Source organism: Salvia hispanica, chromosome 6 (assembly GCF_023119035.1).
Source record: "Salvia hispanica cultivar TCC Black 2014 chromosome 6, UniMelb_Shisp_WGS_1.0, whole genome shotgun sequence".
Taxonomy (NCBI): Eukaryota; Viridiplantae; Streptophyta; class Magnoliopsida; order Lamiales; family Lamiaceae; genus Salvia; species Salvia hispanica.
In genome coordinates, this window is record NC_062970.1 from 29,032,135 (window position 1) to 29,057,390 (window position 25,256).

Genomic DNA, 25,256 nt, shown 5'->3' on the forward strand with positions numbered 1-25,256 from the left:
TTATAAATTAAGTATACTTATGTTTAGAATTTGAAGCTTTCACTTACATATTTTTCTATATTCAAGTGCCAGAATACGATCAATTAGAACAATGATTGTAAATTACATAATGGTGGATTATTACTAAACAATTCGAAAATCAAATAAAAATTAAGACATTGAATTGATAAATAGGTGGTGAAGGAGTATGATTTATTTGAGGGAGACGATATTCGATTTGTAGACGACAACGTGGCATTACTATATCCATATGATTGGCTTCATTCCAGCGGTATCAGTTTGAGGGTGCGAATTGCAAATTTTGTAATTAAACATACCATAGTTAAGTCGACGGCGGCGGGCGGCGGGCGGCGTTGATATAGTCGTTAAGAGCTTGGAGCTGCTCCTCGGAGGGGGGTGATTGGTTGTTCTTTATAGATCTGTGAACATCGTAGGTTGTCGTCGCCAAAACTAAAACCCTGTCGATTCCATCATCATATTTTTTCGAATTTACCTAAATTGGAAAATAGACAAAAAACATCATCTGTAAATTTTCCATACCCGCAAGCGAAAAGTACAACCTGCCTTGGATATACGTTCTTCCCAAAAATCTTCATCTCTTTCTGCACTAAAGAATGGCGTAAACGTAATGCTCTTTAAAGAGTCAATCACTCGTTCACTGTGTTTACTAATTAAATTAATTATTTTAATAATATATATTAAAATCTAGTCCAAAATAATAAATTATGTTTAATGCATTAAAAATTTATATACCCTCTTTTTTTTGCGTTTATCAACCTAAAAATTTATCTAACAAAACGTGGCATAAAATTAAATTCTCAAGAATCTAGTATAAGTATTTTTTTAATCTATCTATCTATACATATATAAAAGGCGAGTTTTGGCCTTTTTTTTGAAATATTTATATGTTTTGTCCTTATTCTGAAATATTTATAAGTTATGGACCAATTTGAATATTTAAGTAACTCATGAATATTTATTTAGATATTTTAATGAGCATTTGACTAATTCTTAAAGCACTACAATGACTCATTGGTGGTTACAAATATTTAAATAGAATAATGAGCATTTAACAAATTTTGTAACCTATATTGTCTTGATTTTAAAATTATGATGTTTTAATTCTATGATCTCTCATTTACTAATTTTGTACCTATAAAAGGCATAGAATTGTTGATGAAATACAATATACACACTAACAAAACATTCTTCATTCTCTCTCAAGCTCTCAACATTTTATTGCACATTTTAGGAACATTGTTTTGCTCGATTTTGGAGCCCCGTCAAGTTTATAGGTGCCTAGCAGGTTTGAGATGTTATATACGTTAGGAGGAAGTCGTTTTCATCTCTGGGGAAAATATGTCAATCCGAGAGCACTAACCGTGATGTAATATGTCTTGCGGAAAGATGGTTTTTCTTGACTAATTTTCATTGTAATTCTCATTTCATTTATTGTTGTTTTTTTTCCTTTGATTACAAAAGTTAGAGTACCGCGTGTATATGGTTCCAGAATTTTATCCCAATATTTCTTACAGTTCTTAGAGAGAAGAATTGTAACATCCTTAACTCAAACATACATAGTATTTATCTTCATCTTTACACAATTTATTATTTTTAGTAGAGAAATATGAAGGATTGTTTTAAACATATTTTTCAAAAATGTCAACACTTTATGTAGTCTCTTTATCATTGTCCAAATAATTGTGTTCGTCTCAATTCAATTTTAAATATGTTTAAGTTAATGTCTTTAGGTGTAAAATGAATTGAGGAGTATATATTTATTGAATTTTTATTACATAGTAGTATATTTTTCTATTTTAAATCGTATATAATTATATTATTTCTTATTTTAATTAATCGATTAACAATTTAAAATTGTATGACAAAAAAATATTCCGTCGTGCATCGCACGTGGGTTAAGACTAGTACTAATAAGTACTCTACAAAATGCAACTAAAACCTATGTAATTGAAATTAAAGAAAACAAAAATATAACTACAACACCTCCGTCTCTTAAAAATAGAAATTATTTTCATTTTAGGTCGTCTCTTAAAAATAGAAATTTTTCTCTTCATCTTTCTTGTTTTACTCATTTTTCCATGTCTCTTACTTTACCAATTTTTCTATTTTATTTTATTAGTTGTGTTTTAAAACTCATGTCACTTTAAATGTTTCTATTTTTAGAAAACGGAAGTGCTATATGTATATGAAAGTGAAAGAGATAAATCGAGAGAAGAAGCCAAAAAAATAGATTGTTATAGGAATCCGCAACGATGGGTTATGGAGTCATTCTGGCGGGACAAATTGGGAGGGTGATGCATTGTATGGTCTAGGGTGGGCGAGAGTCATGCGTGGGAGGGGAAGGGGTGGACTGTCACACCATGCGACCCTTCTCTAAGCCAATCACCGTCTCTCATGATGCCCATTCGCCGGGCATGGGAGTTGGCCTCATTTTGCCTGAATTTAAAATTTTTATATATAAATATATTTTTAATCATAAATAGGTAGTTTTAATTAATTAAGATGATTCATGCTCTTTCCTCCCCCATTATATGTCTTCATCTTTTTCACTACTAAATACTACCTACTGCCTTCATTTTTACAATATTTAGCTCAATTTACTCATATTTTATAAAAAAAAATAAAAGTAAGGATTCACATATTCTATTCATTTTTATTATCCACTTTTCTAATCTTGCTATGTACAGTACAGTTTTCTTTGCTTTCATCAACACTGAATTATTTTCTGCGTGACGGATGGTTTAAGATGAGCATGAAAATCAATGCATATAAATCCAACATGAGTGTAACATCTTTGGCATTGGACCCACCAACCACATAAATTATCATAGAATATCAAAACCAACAAGTTTCTAACAAGATGCAATGTATTCAACTCTGTGAATAAAATACTCAGTAATCAATTCATTTAAAAGTGGTATTCGAGGAAAGAAAAAACTATTGATTACAACCCACCTCTCTGTGTAGATGGCTCAAGTCTCTCCCTCATCGTCCTTGTGCAAAACAGTTCAACAATTGATTGAAAATGGCGATGAGCTCCCCGATCGGTATATTTGGAGTGGACCCATTGATCTCACTCTTCCTCTGGCTTCCGATATTCCACTTATTGACGTCGCCCACTTGTCCTCCTCCTCCTCCTCCTCCTCCTCCTCCTCCACGGAGCTTCTCCGCCTCCGCTCCGCTCTCACTTCCTGGGGCTGTTTCCAGGTTCTGCCATCTGATTGTTAAAGGTTTCAAGTATAAAAATTGATGTATGGTGTTGCAGGCAGTAAACCATGGCATTGACGCTTCATTCCTTGATGAAGTTCGTCGACTATCCACACAATTCTTTCACCTTCCCATCACCGAGAAGCAAAAATGCGCAAGGCACGGCGACGACTATCAAGGATATGGCTCCGATTTAGTTCTCTTCAACAACCAATCTCTTGATTGGAATGACAGGTTGTATCTCCAAGTAGCTCCCGACCACCACCATAAACTCCATTACTGGCCTCTAAATCCACATTCATTCAGGTCAACTAAAATGATACAATTTTGATCAAAACATACTCAGATAGAGATTTATTTTGATCACATATGTGAAGGGCAATGGATTTTTGTGCAGAAAAGTGTTGCGTGATTACACTGCTAAGCTTAGACAGCTTGAAGAGCAGCTTCTCAAGGCAATGGAGAAATCGTTGAGCTTGACAGAGGGCAGCTTTTTGAGCAAATTTGGGGAAGAACAGAGCATGTTTGCAAGATTCAACTACTATCCCCCGTGTTCAAAACCGGATCAAGTTCTTGGTCTCAAGCCACACGCAGATGGATCCGGGATGACAATTGTCCTGCAGGACCGGGACGTACTAGGCCTTCAGATTCTGAAAGACGACCAGTGGTTTTGGGTTCCCACATTGCCTGATGCATTGCTTGTGAACGCGGGTGATCAACTTGAGGTATGTTATGTATGCTTAAGGAAACAATTTGCCATGAGAGATTTGTTGTAAAATTTGGTTGATTTATGGTGTTATGTATTCTGCTTCCGTTGCTTGTGTTTGTGCAGATAATGAGTAACGGGATATACAGAAGCCCGGTGCACAGGGCAGTGACGAACTCGGAGAGAGAGAGGAATAGTTTGGCTGTGTTCTGCTCTCCTGATCCGGAGAAAGAGATCGAGCCGGTGGAAGAACTTGTAGATGAGGAGAGGCCGAGAATGTTTAAGACAGTGAGAAACTATGTAGAGACTTATTTCCACTACTATCAGCAGGGGAAAAGGCCTATTGATGCAGTTAGAATCTAGTGTGTTGTGTAATCTGCCTATATTGTAGTGCAACTCGTATTCTACTGTTAAATTTATTAGCTAACAATGAAATTTTAAATGCTAGCAATATATTCTCATTAGGTGTAAAAGACATCAAATTACAAAATTACAACACTAGTAAGTAGTAAGTAAGAGGGTTGTATTCAGTGTGTGTGAGTTGGTCAAACGGTAAAAAGGTTAATGTTTGAGGTCGAAGGTCTAAAATTCGAGTCATTCGTGGCACGCTCTTTAAATTTTAAATTTATTTACCCATAAAAAAAGGTTGTATTCGAAATTTCGAATATAGCCACATATGCTAAAGCTTGGTTTGTTTAGTGATGGACCAAGTTCTTATGGAGTATTTATTAATCGAATATCTCAGAGCTAACGTGGTTATTTAAGCGCGATGAACTTTCAAAATTTATATATTAGTAATTATTTTCTTTTTAAAATAAATTACTTTATCCATAATTACATTTTTGTAAACTACAGATTCAATTAAAGCATTGTGCAAAAATAAATAGTCTATAAAGAGACGGCTGTATCTTCCGGCGACAGGGTAGAATCACTGCAGGATTTGGGTGTAGAAGAGGAGGCTGTATTGGATTAGTTAGTGTTATATCTGCTTCTTGCTAATTATGGTTATCTTCATCTTCATTGTCACTAATTAGTCTGTGGCGTGACAGATTTGTTTATAGTATTAAAAATCGGGGGGTGACTTTAGACTTTAGTCATTTGTCAGTTTGTAAACAAACAAAAGATTGTAACGTTGTTGCATGTGCTGATGGGTATATAACAAGGAAACCCCACAGCTTTGCCCTTTGCAAAAAAGACACAAACCGCAAAACAACAATTCTGGTGAAAAACCATTGAAGCAGGGCAGTTAATCTTTGTTGTTTCACTTTCAAAAGGATATTAATATGATGGTGATTTTGAATTACTTTAGTAACCGGAAAGTAGGCACAGAAATCCTAGTAATTGTCGTTTGGATAATGGGGAAGGGAAAGATATAATTAGTTACATTCCGACTTGGATTAATTTCTTAGAACTACGTGATAATAGGTAGTTTGAGCTAGCAAGCATTAATCTCCTGATAATGGGTGTTCCATCTATAATTGAGATGTGAGAAGTTATTTTACAATTCTAGTTTTGCACATTAATCTCCAAGATTGAAGAAACAACCAATTAATGAACTAGAGATTCCACTCAGTCAGAGCTTTTCATTCGAAGCTATACTTGGCATTCGATCATGTCAGTTGTCACAATATCAAATGCTCCATAGTTGTGTTACCCAAAGTTACAAAATTCAATCAGCTCATATGATACTATAAATAGAAACACAATTTCAATCATCACTAATAATACAACACAAAACAGCCTAATTAATTGTTGTTGTTGGCAACGGCCTCCGATTGAGATGGCAACAACGGAGGAGTCCCATGCTTGGGCAATTTGGCGAGCATCGGCCTCCGGTGGCCGCCCTCCTCCGACTTCCCAAACAACTGCTTCCTCAAGACCTCGTGCAAGTGGCCGAACAGCTCTTTCTTGAGCGCCTCAAACGCCAAATCCAACCTCTCCAGCTGCTCCATCGCATTCTTATTATACATAAAGAGGCCGTAGTACAGATCGAAGCTGTCGCTGGCGGTGTTCTCCACCAAATTCAGCAGCGTCTCGTAGCCCTTGGTGTTGATCGGAGTGCTCTCGAGCTGCAGCTTCTCCAGAATCCTCCCCATGGTGTGCGTGATGAACTGCGACCCGGCGGCGTACTTATCGTGCTCGGCGCAGCTCATCTCCACCATCGCGCAGCCTTCCTTTTTGAAGATATCTAAGAAGGCCTCGACGCGGTTGATTCGGGAGTCCTCGTTGCCGATCCTGACCTTGTCGAAGACGAAGGGGAGGTTCTGCCACGTCAGCTTGCCGCTCTCGGGGCCGAACATGGGGTGCGTGCAGAGGATGTCGAAGTGGTGGGGCAGGATTTGGAGGAAGATGTTTTTGGGGAATTCCTTGACGGAGAGGACGTCGACGAAGAGCGTGTTGCGGCGGAGGCGCTGGAGGGGGAGGGACCGGAGGACGGACTCGGTGGAGATCACGGAGGTGCAGAGGAGGATCACGTCGGGGTGCTGCTCGCAGAGGTCGTGCGGATCGGGGAAGAAGGCGGCGCCGAGGGACTGCGCGACGGCGTGGTAGTTGGAGCGGGAGTGGGCGAAGACGGTGTGGCCTTGCCGGATGAAGGCCTTGGCCAGGAATTGGCCGAAGTTTCCGAACCCTACCACGGCGATTTTGAGCTTGCTGGACTGGCTGAACCGGTTGAACAGGTACGCCTCGTAGTCGTACGGCTGCGCGGCGTCGATCGCGCGGATGCAGTGGAGGCGGCGCGGCTGCGGCGGCGGCGGCGATGAGGAGAGAGACAATTGATCGGAATGGTGGTGGTGGTGAGAGAGGAGGATTGAAGTACGGGGAGAAATGGCTGCGGCGGGGGGTTGAAATTGAATGGAAGAGAAGGAAACCATGGGTGCGGAATTATTAGGGAATGAGAAGAGTAGTTGTATGTTGTATAGGCGGATAGAGGTAGTAGATTGAAAAGAGAGGAGAGGGTGTTTGGTGGGGCGGCGAAGAACAAGTCGTGCCAATTTTCAGCCTTGGTAGTTGAGCTTTTGTCTATTGTTTTTAGATCTTTCTATTTCATCACGTTTTAATAAACAGGGCACTATGCAAATAAACCCTCCGTCCCATAGTTGATGTCATATTTAAAAGATTACACGGGATTTTAGGAGATATTATCTTATGTGTTAAGTGGTGAGAGAATATATAATTTTATAATGGATGTGAGAGAAACTTTTTCTAAAAGAGGAAATGTGACATCTTTTGTGGGACAAACTAAAAAAGAAAGTGTGACATCTACTATGGAACGGGAGAGTAGTTTCCTCCTTCCTAATTAAATTGGGGTGCTTCTTTTAGACACGAAGAAGATTAAAAAATTGTGTTGAATGAGTTATGATAATAAAATAAAATAGGAAAGATATAATAAAGTAAAGTAGAGCAATTAGATGTTTTGTTTTATTGTCAAAAAAGAAAACGACTTAACTTTGTTAGAGCATCCAGAATGGTGTGGAGATCAGACACCCGATCGCACAAAATCAGGCTCGGGCATCCTCGTCCATCCATTGTTAGTGCCCGATGCATCGGGCGCCCACTGCAAGGACGTGCCCGAGCCCGATCTCGACGATTTTATAATTTTTTTTATTCTTTATTAAACCATTATAAATACCCTAAACACTCATTCACTTTTCACACACTTACACACAATACTCTCTATTGTACTCTATTTCTCTTCTCTTCCTCTTTTCTCACTTTCTCACTTTCAAGAATGGATCCGAGTCAATTCCCAAACCCGCATAGTGTCGATGACGATATGCCGATGTTTGGCGCTGCCGCCGCCCGTTGGCCCATCCACGAAGACTACCGAGTCGAGACTCTTGGATCTGTAGGGTTCATTTTCGTTTCTGACTCTGAGTTCGATCCATTCTCAACACCAACGCGTATCGGGTTGAGGACATGGAGCCCAGTTATGGGCAACCTCCTGCCTCCCCTGTGCCGCCGAGGAGGAAGAAGAAGATGGCGCGGAAGGAAAAGGCGTCATCCGTCACAGTCCAACTCCCATCCAACTAGCCCAACGAAGAGTAAGCCACGGGGCGTACTGACTACTAGATGGAGTAGTATATGAACTCCAACAACCAGACTTCGGGCAGGATGTGGGATCGCATTGAGGCCAGATACAACTCGGTGAAACCGAGTTGGGCGTACAAGCGGGCCAAGGACCAGCTGCGCAAGTTTTGGGATCGGCTCAAGGTCCATGTCAACAACTTCTGCTATATCTACACGAAGAACAAAGACGGAAGGGGCAGCGGTGAGAGCATGGAGGATATCATCCAGAAGTCAATGGCCGAGTACCAGTCGCAGTACGGGCAGTTCAAGTTATACAACATTTGGCTGATCTTGAAGGACAAGGTAAAGTTCAACGGAGGGATACCGGTTGTATCCTCAGCTACGAAGCGGACGAAGAACACCGCCACAGGCGGTTACACGAGCAGCGGCCCATCTTCCGTGGATATGGATCTGAACGCTGAGCCGGAAGGGAATTCCGGCACGCCTACGTCTACTTTTAAACGTTCCATTGGCACCAAGACTGCCAAAGCCCATGCCAAAGGGAAGGCGAAGGCGGCCGCGTCTGGATCGGCTTCCCCGCAGGCTGCGCCTCTTCCGTCTACTCAGCTCATGGCCTCAGCGATTGAGGAGTTCAGTGGTTTTTGCGAGGTGTGCGAGTAAAGGTTTATACTTGACGCACAAAACAACCTTCATCAGAAAACCCGGAAAAAACGACGGAGGACTGAGATGATGATCAAGAATATGAACCAGAAGTTAAATTTAGGTGACTAGTTAGGTTTTTGTGAATTTAGTAATTTAGTTTAGTAATGTAGTTTTTTTTAGCTAAGTATGATGTAGTTTTTTTTAATTAAGTGATGTAGTTTTTTTTCAAAATTTGTGGTGTTTAATATAATATATTTTGGTATTTTAGTAATTAAAAACAAAAATAATAAATAATAATATTAAAAATTATATGCAAATTGAGTTCAATTGATAGGGCGAACACTAGGGCAAAATCATTACAGAAAAAAGGGATAAACTAAAGGTTATTGATGGCAACCACTAGAGCGCCCAATAAGACATCCATTGTAGATGTTCTTATAACGTCCTAAAAAGAAATATGACTTAAGTTAGATAGGACGCAGATAATATCTTATTTTAGTCTACCGACATTTTTTCAATCAAATACTAGTAAATTGATAGAATACTTTTAACTTCGACAGTAGTTCATTTTACAAAAATAAAAGTTTTCTATTTTAAGAATAAATCTCTCGGTGAAATTCATTTTTCAGTACTACTTTAATTTTTATTTTTATTTTACTAATTATTATATATTAAAACTTGTGTTATGTTAAAAGCAGTATACATATTGCAAAATCTAGAATGCATTCAAAGCCCTTATTCTCAGCACTAGAAAAAACTAAAAACACAAAGCAATTCAACTAAATGTGCGTCCATCAAAACAACTAAAAACACTGGTAATTAAGCATATGTATTAGGGCTGATAATTTTTGACACGACACGATAACACGACACGAACCGGCACGAAATTAATGGGTTTGGGTCAGAGCTTATCGTGTTCGTGTCCTCATCGGGTCGACCCATTAAGGACACGAAAATTTCGTGTCGTGTTCGTGTCGGGTTCGTGTTATCCGTTAACAATGCGTGTTTGTTTCGTGTCATTAATGGGTTCGTGTCGTGTTCGTGTCGTGTTGACCAGAAACGGTTCGTGTCGTTAATGGATTCGTGTCGTGTTCGTGTCTGAGGGTAGCGGGTCGTGTTCGTGTTCGCGTTCGTGTTTGAGGTTTTCTTAACGGGTCATGTTCGTGTTTGTTGTTATCGTGTTCGTGTCGTTATCGTATCGACACGATAACGACCCGACACGCACGATTTGCCACCTCTAATATGTATAAATTAAGTATAAATGTATATAAAGGTGTTAGCTATTCTAAAGAGTATGCCGTTTTAGTAAAAATGTGAATATTAAGCAATTAGCTCTAACAAAAAAGTAGGTCGATGAGATATAAAATTAGTAAAATGAACTTTGTTTTTTCACTAGTGGAAAAGTTCCTAATTCGACTAGTCACTAAATATCTTGCAAACTGCAATAATAACCATATTACTACAATGTACAACCAATCACAATTTTCCTCCTTAATTAATTCATCCAGCACGTTATGCTTATTTGAATAAACATAAAACACCAGCTATGTAAAGGACAAGGACAGAGAACCCATCATTTTTATTAATAAAATAACATATAGTAAGGATCCATTTGATAAGTTAGTAATACATAGATAAGACTTGTATATGGTCATTTTCAAGTGTTTGATATCATATTTAAGTTATCATCTCAGCCCTTGTATTATCTCTATGGCCCATCCGAACCTGCAGATTTACCCCAAAAATATTGTGATATGTATCTCACAAATTTAGTTGGATAGCATATCTCCCTTGATTTGTTTACCTAGAAAAGAAAAAATTTCTCCTCGTACCCTTGCGTCAATCTTCCTCCAATTAAATATGTATCAACTCTTCCTCCAAGTAAATTTGCATTAAAATGAACAAAGCAAATCCAAAGTTCATCGCCAAAATTTTCATTCGGTGCTCATTCATCACCAAATCTTTCTCTCTTTTTTTAAAATAATAAAATTCTTTGTGAGCTATTCAATTTGTGGCCTTCTTGTGATGATATTATTTTTATTTGTTTCCTTCAATTCAATATAACCAATGAATTTGTTTGATTTGGAACAAGTTTCTTCTCATAGGTTTTTGAAGAGTTCTATTTGTTGCTTATAAATTCTACATGTGTGATTACGTACACTTCTTCTCTAGGATTTGTTTAAGGTTTCTCACAATTGAGGTGAACTCATTATCTTCCTTCCACAATTGTGCATTGCTCTATTTCTTTGTGCAAGTATTAAAGAATTACTTATTCAGTAATTTGGTTTTATCTTCTTAGTCTTTGTATTCATACACCCAACAATCTATTGTGCATAATTCAGGAATATGATGATTGGCATTTTAAAACTTAACATAGTAAATTTTTGTAATTTTGTATAGGTCTGCCTTATATCTTTGAGAAGTTAAATCATTTATAAGTGAATTACAGTCCAATATATAGGCGAGTTATTAACGTTTTACATGACAGTGTTATGTAGCAAGCCGCCATGGGAAATAAGGAGGGAAAAAAAGAGCCAAATGTGATATTCTTTTTATTCCCACCTAGATTGTATTGGAAATAAGATTTAATTAGGTCAATGCAACGAGGACAATTTAGGAAATAATTGAATTTAATTAGGACAAATTTGTCATTGCATATTTATTTCTGATTTCATAACTTTCCTATCAAACAAAGTGGACTTATTAGAAAAAAAATTAACTAGGGTATCAAACATGTGTTATTAAAATCATATATTTCCCTAACTTGGTCCTAAATCTTGGTCACTAACTAACCTAGTAACATCCCACATCACTTCCAAACAGGCCCTAAAAGATTAGTAGTACTGTAAGCTAACAACATTCACATAAATTCGAGTTTGTCCGCTTCCAATAACGACAAAACAATCCGTCGTTATTAATTGTTACTACATCCGTCCCCCAAATATTATCTCGCTTTGACTCGGCACTGATTTTAAGAAATGTAATGAAAAATGAGTTGAAAAAGTTAGTGGAATGTGAGCCTTACTTTTATATGGAGTACTAGTTTTATAATAAAATGTGAGTAGAAATGAGTTAGTGAAATATGAGGTCCACTACTAAAATTGGTAAAAAGTAAAATAAGACAAATTTTGTGAGACAGATGGAAATGAGAAAATGGAACAAACTTTCAGGAACGGAGCGCAGTATAAAAATTGATCAAATGAAGCGTCATATTAGCTTTTCCGTTTTTACCATCACACTATAACTCATTATTCCCAACTTCATCGACTCACCTTCAAACCTTTACCTTGTGTCACCTTTTCTTCACAATAAATAATTATATATGCTCCTAGACAGTAAAAAAAAAAAAAAAAAAAAAAAAAAAAAAAAGAGTAAATCTAAAACTTTCTGTTTCTTTTGTTATTTATTTAATACGAAATGGTCCTTTTCTATTACTTATAGCATCATAATTCAAAATCAAGAAATTTTAAAATAAATGGATGGGATTAAATCATATGAATCTCAATAAATAGTAGATAAAATATCAACAAAAGGGTAAGATCGTCATTTTGTTATCATATCATAATTTTTATGTTTTTTTTATATTAACATAGTGTATTACAAATATCAACACAATGACATGAGTATTTCAACACAAGTACATGAAAATATCAATCCAGTTTTATTGAGATTTCACATGCATTATATTGAGATTTAACATGCATTATATTGAGCTTTTATATGCTAATAAATTGAGATTTCGTCAAATAATCAACATATACGAAAACCGAAATAAAAATCATCAAATTTCATCATCCTATCATAATTTTCGTGTTTTTTATATTAACATAATGTATTACAAATATCAACACAATGACATGAGTATTTCAACACAAGTATACGAAAATATCAACCCAGTTTTATTGAGATTTCACATGCATTATATTGAAATTTTACATTCATTATATTGATATTTTATATGCATTATATTGAGATTTCGTCAAATCATCAACATATACGAAAACTGAAATAAAAATCATCAAATTTCATCATCCGAACATCGTCGGAACATATACAATTGAGATCTCGTTAGAATCCTTATAAAATTACCTTTGATTTGATATATTTTTTGCGAAAAAATAATTTAAATTGAGAGGTCACGTAAATTTAAAGTTTTAGGATAATTTTAATAAGAGGGGAATGACATTAATACACTTTAATTTTATTTAATAATTATTTAAATTTAAAATATAGTATATTTGACATTATATCAACCACTATATCTCCTAATCTAATGGTAAAAAATTGGTCTTAGTTTTGGATTGCTAATTAGTTAGCAATGGATCACCTCCCCTACAATGAAATACTCTGTCCGCCTTCAAATAGTTGACATCAATTGCCTCTTTTTTACGTCTCCAATTAATTGGCACTATTACTTTATACTTCTACTTTTGTTAATGGACCTCAAATTCCACTAATTTATTTTATTTATATTTTATAATAAATTAATACTCCCTATGTCCCATAAAAGTTGTGTCACTTTATTTTTTGCACTCGTTTTAAAAAAATCATAATAAATAGTTAAAATGGATAAATAGTAAAGTAAAATCGAGAATAACGTAGATAAGAGTCTTCTCTACATTATTTTCAAATTTACTTTACTATTTATTCACTTTAACTATTTATTACGATTTTTCAAAATGAGGGTACAGAATAAAGTGACTCAACTTTTATGGGAGAAAGAAAATATATAAAAATATGATTCACATTTTATTAACTTTTTTTTATTAATTTTTTATTATATTTTTTAACTTGTGTTGAACATGTCATTTAATAGAAAACATGGAAGAGAGTAATGATTGATTGATATATAGTGACACATGTGGAAAGGGTCGGTGAATTAATATTTTCAGCCAATCTATATTTAACATCCGATATTGACCGCATCCATTAGGTGTCAAATTCTGGATTCTTTTTATCCGGTAATTTTAACTACCCAAATACAGGGGAAGAATGATAGTTACTAAACTCATTCTAAAATAAAATATATTCGATACTTATATTGCATAAACTCATTCTAAAATAAAATATATTCGATACTTATATTGGAATGGAAGTGATCAATTGTTAACTCATCATTTAATTGCTAACTATAACTAATTTAAAGTTATAGGATTTTAGAAAACGTGTGGTCTACAATTTACCATATGTAATTTTCATTTTTATTAATAAAATAAAAAAGATAAAAAAAAAAACTTCAAATTAGGGTTTTGGATGAAAATGTCAATATAGTGTTTCGAAAATATCAACACAATGCTTTGAGAATGTCAACACAATGCTTTAAGAATGTTAACTCATTGCTTATATTGACATTCTACATGTATTGACATATTCTATATAGTATGTTGACATTTCTGTTGTACGAAAAAATTAAAAATTTTTGAAATTTTTTTCAAATTTTAACGTCGGAACATATGCATGTAGGATATCGTTGGAATCCTTATGAAATTATCTTTAATTTGATATATGTTAAGTATATGAATTTAAAGTTTTGGGATTTTTTTAAAAAGTTAGTTATAACTAAACATGTAGTTAATTGACATTAATACCCCTATTGATATTTTTTGGAATTAATCCTATGGCCTTATTGACATTTTTCAATGATCGTAATGACATTTAGGGATTGATGATCTAAGTCCTTAATTTGAATATCTAATGGCTATTATTTAGTTGTAGTTAGCAATTAAGTTATGAGTTAGCAATATAACACTCTCCTACATTGTAATTGGTGGATTTATCACTTTATTGTACGAGTATGTGTTCTCAAAGGGTGTTTTTTAAGTAGAGACTTCAGAAAAAGAATTAAATGTATTAAATTTTTATAATTTAAAATTAAATTTGTTGATCGTTCAGAATATAAAATTAAGCCATGTGTATTTTTCAGAATGGGAATTTTTTTATCTTTTTCTTATTATAATTCTATTTACTTCAAATTCAAATCTAATTTCTGAAAAATCAGTCGTTTCTATAACGACTCCCAAATTGCCCGCCTCTTTTCTCCAAACCTGCCATTATCCTCCTCCTCTCTCCTCCACGGCATTTCTGTAAGGAACCCAAAATACATGTATACGTATTTTTGTTGTTCGACTTTTGATTGTTATCTTTTCCATATATAACGATATAAATTGATACCTTAATTACCTTGTACGTGAACACCACTTCTCCGAGCATAGCTTGAAATGTCGGGTTTCATTTATGCCATAAACACCACTTTTAAGCTTAGAATACGATTATTACAAGTTGAAACTGTCGAAGAAGAGTAGCAACATTTTGTTCAAGAGAATTTACATAGTTAATTAGTAAGTGTTAACGAAGTTATGCTATTCAAGTGAAAGGTAGACAACGATTGATTGTATACCCAAATATTTATTTGCGTAAGAGTATTTTTTAATGTGGTCTTCCAATCTTTCACCTCCTTGCATAGAGTTCCACGAACCTCGATCTTAGACTGTCAACTAATTTGATTATTGAATGGTCCTTAAGGTCCGCCACTTCAATGTAAATTTAACTTATTCAAAATAATCGGATAAAGCACACCTCGGGGGGCCGTTACTCATCCACGCAACAACCAACCCGATCCGAGGCTGGTGAGGAGGAGGTCCGGAGTTGGTTCACGGCGTCATTTAATTAGACGAGGGACCAAGGCTAGAGGTAGGGCTAGACCAAGCCAAGAGGATTCCTCTAATCCCCCAAGCTCCATCCTCAATATTTTAATGGGAATGCTGGTGCAAGAATGCAAGTTACAGTGACTGACATTACGCATATGACTTCGATGCATAAATTGGCACATGACCAAAGTGTTAAAGCTAGTCAAGTCTCAATTGGGTCTCAACCACAATAATTTTTATTATCTACATTTTAGAGGATTTTTAATTATAGTAAAATTTTAAAATATTTGAGGATTTCTTAATGTAATTTTTTCTAAGGATTTATAATGTAGCAGTATACTATTTTTTAATTAAGTGTTTTTAATGAAATAATTCTTTAATTAATCATATTTTTAAATTGAAGAAATGAAGTACCGAGACTCATGAATATTTAAGAGAAGATAGCTTGTCTTTTGAAGAATTGATTGGGTAAAAAGTTATGTGATACTTATAAATAGTTAAAGAGATTAGAGTCGTGAGACGATTAAAGAGATATCATTATCTTTAAACTAATAGCACCGTCCAAATGGGATGTCACTTTAACCCGAACTCATCGTTACTTTAAACTAATAGCACCGTCCAAACGGGATGTCACTTTAACCCGAACCCATAGGCTGCACACATTCCTCGAGTATAATGTACAATTTTCTCAACTAAAAAAAATAAAATAAAATAAAATAAAAATACACAAATTACCGTTTCGTCTTCGCCATTGAGTCTCTGTGTCGCTAGATTTTCTTGATTGGCACCTCCGCACCTCGCTGCTCTATCTCCGCGGCACCTTAAACCATCAATCACCCTAAACCTTCACCTATTCTGCCTCCCAATCTTTGCTCACATTACTATATTGGTGCAATTATTTTTGGAAATTACATGTATGGAGACTGGAGTATAAGATAATGGGGAAACGAAAAAGAAGGGCTGATAAAATTAAAGCACCATCGCATCTAGGTAATTCCCTTTTATGTCCGATTTTTACTGCAAATTCATCTCCTATTCCATACACGATCATCGTTTCTCGATGGTTTGGGTAATTTATTGTTTTTCTTCGTCTCATCGTATGATCACCTTCTGCTCTTAATTTCTTAATGCGCTTACTTTTGAACCCAATACACTTCATTTTGTGATCAAGAAATCAATCAATCCGCAATTCTGATTGTTTCTTTTCTCCCACGAACGGTTTTAACTTGTTGATTTTGGTTGTTTAGTAATTGCGCTAGGTTTTAATCGAGGCAATTGATGCATGGGATGATGTGCTACGCTTCCTATTATGCTTTTCCGAAATTTGGCTGTATTTAGTTGAGTCACGTGGGTGATTAGGTTGGCTGATTGGCTTTTATTTACAAGTGATGGGGTGTTTTTTTTTAAATATTTTCTTGTAACATTAAGTTTTTTGTTTATAGTTCTTGAGTCAATTTAGGACTGCGTAGCATAAGTTTTAAAGATGATAGAATAGGTTTGTGAAAAGTAGAGAAGAGTTTCCTTCTCTAGTGTTGTTTCTACTTTGATAGACTCTCAATTTTTCGCCATCGATTTCATCCGTTAAAATATACCAATGCACTTCTGGTACTGGTGCAAATAGGACTTATATGCATCATGAATGAGCTGATAAAAAGTAGGAGTGGATGATTATTTATTTTGGATTTATGCTTTGGGTTGACAACTAGGCTTCATAACTAGTTATAACCTTTTTGCTACCGTCTATCCCTTAGCTGATATACACGTTTTTGTTATGAAAACCAGGCATGTGTCTGCACCCCATCGCGTGAGTGATAATTAGCATGTGAATAATGGAATTTGGGTATGCTTTACTTTAGATCTTCTCATGAGCTTATGTTTATCCCATCAGTTGATTATTGGTATTCCATCTAGATGAGCATTTTTTAAGTTCTGTGGAACTCTGTAGTTGATTTTTATCCTGATTTTGTTAGCGAAACCTATATTCAAGTTCTATTCTCAGATGTTCTTGGTGGTGATCATCCAGATATTTGTCTAGTGCATATTCATAAGCTTTAGTGTGTCTGAAATCTAGAATCACAGCCATCTTCATTTATGTGTTTCCCCACTAATTCTGGAAACTGCAATTTTCCATGATTCCCATGCAGTAGAGTGATTATCGAGAAGCTTGTGTCATTTTATCTTGTTCACCTGTTCAGTTACTTACATTTTATGTTGGCTCTGTCAACTAGAATTTGTAGTTTCCAATTGCATTTAAGTTTTTTATATTGAAGAGTCACTAACCGTCAGCTATCAATTTCAGACATCATACCATATGCACCTCCCGGGGGTCTGCAGTCCAAACAGGTTAATCAATCATCATCCCTTTTGGTTCACCCCTCTCCCTGTACATTAAATGTCAAATGTAATTGTGTTCCAGAGACCTTTTGACCAAGTTGAAAGCAATGCATCACAGGCGCTTCTCATGGATGCTCCGGATAGTTCTCTTAAGAGATCACCAGGTCACGAATCACCTCATCATCAGAATCATGGCTCCAGCCGTAGAATATTGTTGAGGCATTCTCGTCATCCCTTTGGTCGCCACTACTCTAGACGAAGCTCTAGTAACTATTCAGATGCATCTCCTTCTAATTGGAAGGCTTTGCCTGTTTATGATTCTAAGCTGTCCTTCAAATCAGAAAGTAAAGATCTCTCAGCCTTCCAGTATAGAGGTATAATATATTCCTCATCTACAAATCTTCTTTCCAGAGTTGATCTGTATTTTCATGCATGGAAATGTTAGATAAAGTAGTCTTCAAAGATATTTATGCAGTTTTTGGTCCCACTCTTAAACATGTCTCATCATTTTTACTTGTTGAAATTTAGGGAGCAGGATATTTCAAAAACCTGAGCGGATAAGGTCAAGTTCATTGGTGGAGAATTCAATATGGGGAGATGTAAGGAAGATGGAATGCAGGATATGCCAGAAGTCTCTGAGGAAGCATCCCTTCATGTTCGAGATTCTTCATCTACTGATCTCTCTGTTGTGGCAGTTCTAGTTTGCGGCCATGTATATCATGCCGAGTGCCTGGAACAGAAAACACGCCATGAAGATATCCGGGACCCGCCATGTCCGCTGTGTGTAAGTCAGACATGATATGTTGTCTAAATAGAATAGAAGTTGTGCTAAAGGTATTATGACATGATGTATAGGAAATCAGCCTCTGGGATTTGAATTTGGTTTGACTTAATGTATAGATTAGGTGCCTCTATCAGGCCTCTTTACCGCTAATGTAACACTGGTTTTGCAACCTTTCGGTATAGTCTCTAACAAAGTCGTGATCTTCATTTTCGGGTTTATGTTGCCGATGAATCTAATGGAAGTAGATGTGTGATTATCAGTTGTAATTTGGTGTTGCTTTTTTCAGTTCTGATCAGTATTTTGTAGATTTATAAAAGCTGCAGTTTATTGTCAATGTTTGGTTTCTTTCCTGGCAAACATTGTCGATTGATGTCAACATACACTCACATATATAAAAGCGTGTGTATTATTTTCATTTAATTTCAGACCGTAAATTGTCAACATGAATAGTCATGGCCACTTCTTATGTGATTTTGTTATCTGTCTTAAATGAAACTAAACTGTGTCATAAATGCATATGTAGTATCTCTAAAGCTGCAGCAGAAACAAAGCAAGAATCTCCTTACTTGTGCTTGGATTGTGGAGGAATGTTCCATTTGTTGTTTATTCATTGTATCTCCATTCTCAATCTTACCAATTACTATTTCTGAACCTTGAGCTGTTGAAGAGCTTGATCTTGAGGTGGTGTTCCCTTCATCGAACCCCAGACTCAACTGCAGGGATGGAAACAAGGGCTTTCTTGGTTTTCATCGTCGCACTCCATGACGATGCTGAAAACCAAATCTGTAGTTGAACCTTTTCAACTATACAATAAAAATCGTGCAGTTTCAAAAGTTATCTACTCCCTCCGTTTTATAGTAGTAGAGTCATTTCATTTTGCGCACTTGTTTTGAAAATATAATTATAAATAATTAAAATTAGAGAAAGTAAAGTAAGAGAGAGAATATTATAGATAAGACTCTTCTCTACATTATTCTCTATTACTTTACTCTCTCTCCACTTTAACTATTTATTATTGTTTTCCAACAAAACGAGTGCAGAAAATGAAATGATTTTGCTACTGTGGAACGGAGGGGGAGTATTTTTTAAAGACGGAGAGAGTATTATTTTTTTTACTAAATTAGAAATGAATCATTTTAGGTGGACCATCTCAAAAATGAAAGTGATTCATTTATAATACTCCCTCCGTTCCATGTTAATAGAATCATTTTTTTATTTTGGGAAGTTTCAAGTCAATTCAGTCATTTCTATTTTTGACAAAAAGTAATTTTTCATTTTACTTTATTCTCTCTTCGTCTCTTTTGCTTTTTTTCACCAACCGTTTAGCACACCAATCTTAAACTCTGTGCAGAAAAGAAATGTACTCCCTCCGTCTCACTTCATTTTTACCATTTTTGGTAGTGGACTCCATATTCCACTAACGTATTCCTACTCACATTTTATTATAAAACTAATATATAAAGATATGATCCACATTCCACTAACTTTTTCAACCCACTTTTCATTACAATTCTTAAAAGCCGTGCCCGGTCAAAATGACCCGAATTATCCGGGACGGAAGGAGTATCTATTAACAAGGAACGAAAGGTAATACAATGGAAAAATTATCTTCTAAAATTCCATATCGCCAGTCAAGTACTCAAGTGTAACATCTTCTCCATATGAAATGAGCAGAAACTAACTCTACATCATATGACTTGAAATGATATACATGGGCCCTACTTGACAAGATAGCCAAGAGCCAAGTCAAAACAACTGTATCTGTATTAAGAAGTTGAGGGCCTGCATAATTGCGACCAGATTCGAATCTACCAATCCGAACATTCCTCTGTACAGACGCCACTTCCATCCAACGGCTCAGATTGAATCAACCAACAAATTTACTCCTAGTTGCCTTGCCACTTAAACCGTCGGACAAAAAACAAACCTCTTTGCCATCTCATACTGTCTACCTCTACTCATCTGTACAAGCAATATTTTCTGGGTTTCTGTTTTAAGGTATACAAAATTGCAGGTGTAGGAGTCTCAATGCATGTTTCGTTGTCATAAAAATCCAATCTTGGAAGTTTTTTCGGATCTCCAGATGTAGTTAGTTGCTTCAAGGTTGTCCTAAAGTCTCTTCCTTTTGAAAATATAGATTTAAATGTCATTTTCATCCTTTGCTTCTCCGACTAATTTCTCGTTGAGAAGAAAGGAAACTACAAGTTGATCACAGATTGTGTGTCTCTGAAAAAAATTGTTGCTACTTATATGCATAGATATGATGGTGAAGGCGGATTCTCGGAGGGATTCCTTAATCATAAACAAGGTTTTCGAAAGAGTTGGGGTGTACGGATTTGGCAGCAATCACAAAAGGTGCAAATACGATGATGATGGTGATGAAGATGGACACATGGAACTCGAGCAGATTGGCGCCGAGAGGACCAAGAATGTCCTCATTCTCATGAGCGACACCGGCGGCGGCCACCGCGCCTCCGCCGAGGCCATCAGGGACGCCTTCCACCTCCAATACGGCGATCAATACAAGGTAGACTTTTCTTTTCTTTTTCCTGGGATAATTACTAGTGATCTGTGCCAGAATTTCAAAACTTGGACAAGGCTTTTTTGTGTTTTCTTTTGTTTTGCATATGTGTTGTTGATGTTTGATTATGATGTCAGATTTTGAATTTCCCCAATTTCCTTGATGAACTATTGCATTTCAAGTATTGTTAAAAAAACATGTATGGTATGTTTTTGGATGTTTATTCATGTAAATGATTCATATGCAGGTATATGTAAAGGATGTGTGGAAAGAGTATACTGGGTGGCCATTGAATGATATGGAGGGGCAGTATAAGTTCATGGTTAAACATGTCCAGCTTTGGAACTTCACCTTCCATGGAACTTCCCCAAGATGGATTCACTCCACCTATCTTGCAGCTATTGCCGCCTTCTATGCCAAGTACGAATCAGTAGTCTCGAATTTAGATTAGTCCCCTCGTGTGAATTTCACTGCTGCTGTATGTTCTTGAGTTTGATTTGGTGACCACGTGATTCATATCCGTTTTCATTTGCAGCTTTCTTGATATATTCGTGTTTTGTGGTTTGCAAGGGAGGTAGAGGCAGGCCTAATGGAGTACAGACCCGATATCATCATAAGCGTTCATCCGCTCATGCAGCACATCCCGCTGCGGGTGCTCAAATGGCAGGGCCTGCAGAAAAAGGTCGTCTTTGTAACTGTCATTACCGACCTCAGCACCTGCCACCGTACATGGTAAGGCACTCGCTCCATTCTTTGGAATCGAGGACTCAATGGCTGTGATACTGATATGGGACATTTTTCAAGGTTTCATCCATCAGTGAACCGATTGTACTGCCCCTCAGAGGCTGTAGCAAAGAGGGCGTTGCTAGATGGCCTAGACGAATCTCAAACTCGTGTATACGGCTTGCCCATCCGCCCTTCCTTCTGCAGAGCAATTCAGTCAAAGGTAGTGGCCGTTTACTTTAGTTTGAGATACCATGTTGATCAGCTTCTTATTTGATATCTTCGTTGGTGTAGGATGATTTGAGAGTCGAGCTTGAGATGGACCCGCTGCTTCCAGCCGTCTTGTTGATGGGAGGCGGAGAGGGGATGGGCCCTGTGAAGAAAACGGCAAAGGCTCTTGATGAGTCACTGTTTGATAAAGAACGCGAGAGGCCAATAGGGCAGCTCGTAATCATCTGTGGCCGCAATCAAGATCTAGTCGCCACATTACAGTCCTCCGAGTGGAAAATCCCAGTAAAGGTAACTAACTGACTCTCTTCTTCAAGATCTAGGCAATAAAAACTTATCGAGAGGAGTCCTTCGATGTAGGTTAGAGGATTCGAGAAGCAGATGCAGAAATGGATGGGTGCTTGTGACTGCATTATCACTAAAGTGTGTATACTTCCATTTCATATCATCATTCTAGCTAGAATTCCCCTTTTGTTGCCTCGTTGCTAACGAGAATTCCACTGTGTTACATAGGCCGGACCAGGCACCATCGCAGAGGCGTTGATACGAGGACTTCCCATCGTTCTAAACGACTACATTCCTGGACAGGAGAAAGGGAACGTTCCGTATGTAGTTGACAATGGGGCAGGCGTGTTCACTAGGAAGCCCAAGGAAACAGCGAGGATCGTGGCAGAATGGTTCAGCACAAAGAGAGACGAGCTCGAGAGGATGTCTGAGAATGCTCTGAGACTTGCCCAGCCAAATGCAGTGTTCGACATCGTTAGTGACATCCACGAGCTGGCTTGCCAGCGCGGCCCCATGGCGAACGTCCCGTACATGCTAACGTCGTCGTTCTCAAGCTTGGTATAAGTGTGGAAGGTGTCCATTTAGGTGTATTCTTTGACAACTAGAGTTGCTTTACAATTAAGAGAAGAAAGAAAGAATGTTAGATGGGGTTGAAATTTTGGTTTGGTGTTGTATTCTTTTAAGGTTAGTTTTGATATCTAGGAAAGTATGATTCAATTTGTTAGAAGTTCTAGTTTTGGCTTCTCTTGGTGTGAATGGTATTTGATGTAAAGTGAACAAATTTGAAAAATATGCGCTTCCAAAATATCAATATTAAAATTTATCATTGCCAACAAGCACTTATAGTTGGACCATATGCCAAAAGGTCACTCTTCTTGCAGTATCAAATAACTATACACATGATCAATATCAAAGAAGTCTATACTATTACCTAACTTGTTCCCCTAATTCGAGTAATTAAATAACGATATCCTATCAATTTATCAATTGATTATACTAAAATGAACGTGAAATCGTATTTCAGCATGAATGGCGTTGTTCGGACAAACCATTTTCTTCACCAAAGAATTTGTGTATTATAAAAGATTTTTTATATAAGCAAATACAGCTGGTTACACTTATGGCCTCAATTAAATTTAAGTTAACCAATGTTTATGACTCTTGATTGGGACCATAGATATTTTCGAAAAGTTGATCTAAAGCAACGTAATGAGAGAAAGAAAATACAAAGCACTTAGAATATCATAATGAGAAGAAAATTTCAGCCAAATTGTGCCGTCATGGTCTCCAATGTAAAGATCTGTAGAATAACTTATTTAAAAAATTGTTATTCTTCTCTTAACATTGTTTGTTTGGTGGATGGCCTCCGAACTTGTACTTCTTCCGTCTCATTAAAGATGATCCACTTTCTTTTTTAATAATTTGTTCCAACTAAGATGACTCATTACTTAAAAATGAAAATTCCTTTATCTTTATTTTATATCATCTCTCTCTTACTTTACTCTCTTCATTTAACACACAAAATAAAGTTACATAAAATCAATGTCACCTAAGAAAGGGGTCATCTTCCTTGGAATGGAGGGAGTATTACTTAAAAGTTAAAACAGGCCTAGTGATACCACGTGGAGCTAATTAACTCGATTTCTTTAGGAGTATTAGATTTTAAAAATTGGTGGCTGAAATTAATTGTACTAAGAATTTGTTGACAAATTAATGGAAATCCACATGGGAAACCACTAACTTGTCCATATATTTAAATTGGACCCAATCAGATTAATTAGCGGCACTGAAGTCGCACAATACCCTGTATGAGTATTTAACAATTTCTTGGCGTGTGTATTACTCCCTATTAATGAATATTACTATAATGAGAAAAGTTCTGCTTTATAATAAACTAGTATCACGCTCGTGCGATGCACGGATTGATTTAATTTCATCACTGTAACTTCATATTTTGAACTAATTAATTACTTAAAATCAGATACAACTATATGATCTCATGGTTAAAAAATCACAGATGTGTAATACAATTTAAATGAACCATCCTAAAACATATAATTAAACAACTTTATAAATCAACCAAGTGCTTTAAAAATCATAGATGTATAAAGCAATTTAAATGACCATTTTATTCTATATCAAAAAACAATAATCATAATTTTATATTGTATTAATGTCTACCACAAAACAACAAACATAATTTTATATTGTATTAATAGACAATATAAATGCTTCAATACCATACACATCAATAAAAGTAGAGATAATCATCAATACTAAAGAGTCAATAAAATATAGAGATAAAGTAGTTAAGTATGGGGGACATAAAAAAATTTACAATACGAAGTTCATAAGGTTTGGAAAATTTATTTGCATCAATCTCCTATATACAAATTAAATTTTTCAAAACATTCACACAATCTCTCTCATGAAAAAAAAGACATGTTGCTTATAATAATTATGCATGAAAATTATTTCCAAAGTCAAACATAAAAATAGTTATAAATTAAACAAACAAACAAATAAATAAAACATTAATCTAACGTAAACACATTGTCAAATCTTCATCTTCACTCAGATGTTAATTTCTTCTGCAATATACTTCTGCCGCAGCTTATGTATCCATCCCATTTTCTTCTTATTCTCGATCAATTGGAGATTCGACATTAAATTCATTATCTCAAAAGATATAGTGTTACTTTAAGTTTTAGATTAATAATTAAATAAAGAAAATATTGGTAGCTCAATATCAATTATCGAAATAAACTACAAATCTCAAACTTACATGAAATGATTTAAAATTTATGCTTAAACAATTACCACTAACACCGCAATCCACGTAGTATGTATATTCCCTGCATTTACATAAATAATGATAATTAATCAAATCTATCCAATCGAAAGATGAATCCAAAGAATAAAGTTTATCGAAAATTCAGTGACATGTAATAGAAAATAAAGAGTGAGTGAATTTATAACACCACATGTCATATTTTTATAGTTCAAAAAAAGAATACGGATCTTAATTTAAATGAAAAAAAATATCAAAAAAGACGTTATAGATATAACTAATCACAAGATGTTATTTTTTGTTGATTACTTTTTCCACCCAAGCTTCCTTGAACTCGA

The 25,256-nt window shown here is 35.9% G+C and overlaps 4 protein-coding genes and 1 long non-coding RNA gene across 6 annotated transcripts; 3 read left to right on the top strand and 2 right to left on the bottom strand.

Annotated features, from left to right (window-relative positions):
- Nucleotides 1–66: 66 nt before the first annotated feature.
- On the bottom strand, nt 67–653 carry LOC125193209. Its single transcript, XR_007171543.1, has 2 exons — nt 541–653; nt 67–458 (listed from the first exon to the last, which is right to left on the bottom strand). It is a non-coding gene; the product is annotated as an uncharacterized LOC125193209 (long non-coding RNA).
- A 2,284-nt stretch (nt 654–2,937) lies between these two features.
- On the top strand, nt 2,938–4,381 carry LOC125192716 (protein SRG1-like). The gene is made up of 4 exons (XM_048090341.1): nt 2,938–3,228; nt 3,287–3,534; nt 3,626–3,953; nt 4,061–4,381. The coding sequence occupies exons 1-4, from the start codon at nt 2,989–2,991 to the stop codon at nt 4,295–4,297; spliced, it is 1,053 nt and encodes a 350-aa protein (XP_047946298.1). The 5' UTR covers nt 2,938–2,988; the 3' UTR covers nt 4,298–4,381.
- Nucleotides 4,382–5,553: 1,172 nt separating this feature from the next.
- On the bottom strand, nt 5,554–6,931 carry LOC125192354 (arogenate dehydrogenase 2, chloroplastic-like). Its single transcript, XM_048089895.1, has one exon. It carries the CDS (start codon nt 6,805–6,807, stop codon nt 5,680–5,682), a length of 1,128 nt encoding a protein of 375 aa, XP_047945852.1. The 5' UTR covers nt 6,808–6,931; the 3' UTR covers nt 5,554–5,679.
- A 9,019-nt stretch (nt 6,932–15,950) lies between these two features.
- LOC125193502 lies at nt 15,951–18,580 on the top strand. 2 transcript variants are annotated; one of them, XM_048091310.1, is made up of 4 exons: nt 15,951–16,242; nt 17,552–17,595; nt 17,669–17,960; nt 18,115–18,580. In XM_048091310.1, exons 1-4 carry the CDS (start codon nt 16,191–16,193, stop codon nt 18,285–18,287), a joined length of 561 nt encoding a protein of 186 aa, XP_047947267.1. In that variant the 5' UTR covers nt 15,951–16,190; the 3' UTR covers nt 18,288–18,580. The 2 variants fall into 2 exon arrangements, with proteins under 2 accessions (XP_047947267.1, XP_047947268.1); XM_048091311.1 differs by having other exon boundaries at nt 15,954–16,242; nt 17,705–17,960.
- Nucleotides 18,581–20,202: 1,622 nt separating this feature from the next.
- LOC125193157 (monogalactosyldiacylglycerol synthase 2, chloroplastic-like) lies at nt 20,203–22,963 on the top strand. The gene is made up of 8 exons (XM_048090905.1): nt 20,203–20,473; nt 20,629–20,897; nt 21,139–21,311; nt 21,462–21,623; nt 21,696–21,837; nt 21,909–22,133; nt 22,203–22,265; nt 22,356–22,963. Exons 2-8 carry the CDS (start codon nt 20,631–20,633, stop codon nt 22,689–22,691), a joined length of 1,368 nt encoding a protein of 455 aa, XP_047946862.1. The 5' UTR covers nt 20,203–20,473; nt 20,629–20,630; the 3' UTR covers nt 22,692–22,963.
- Nucleotides 22,964–25,256: the final 2,293 nt, after the last annotated feature.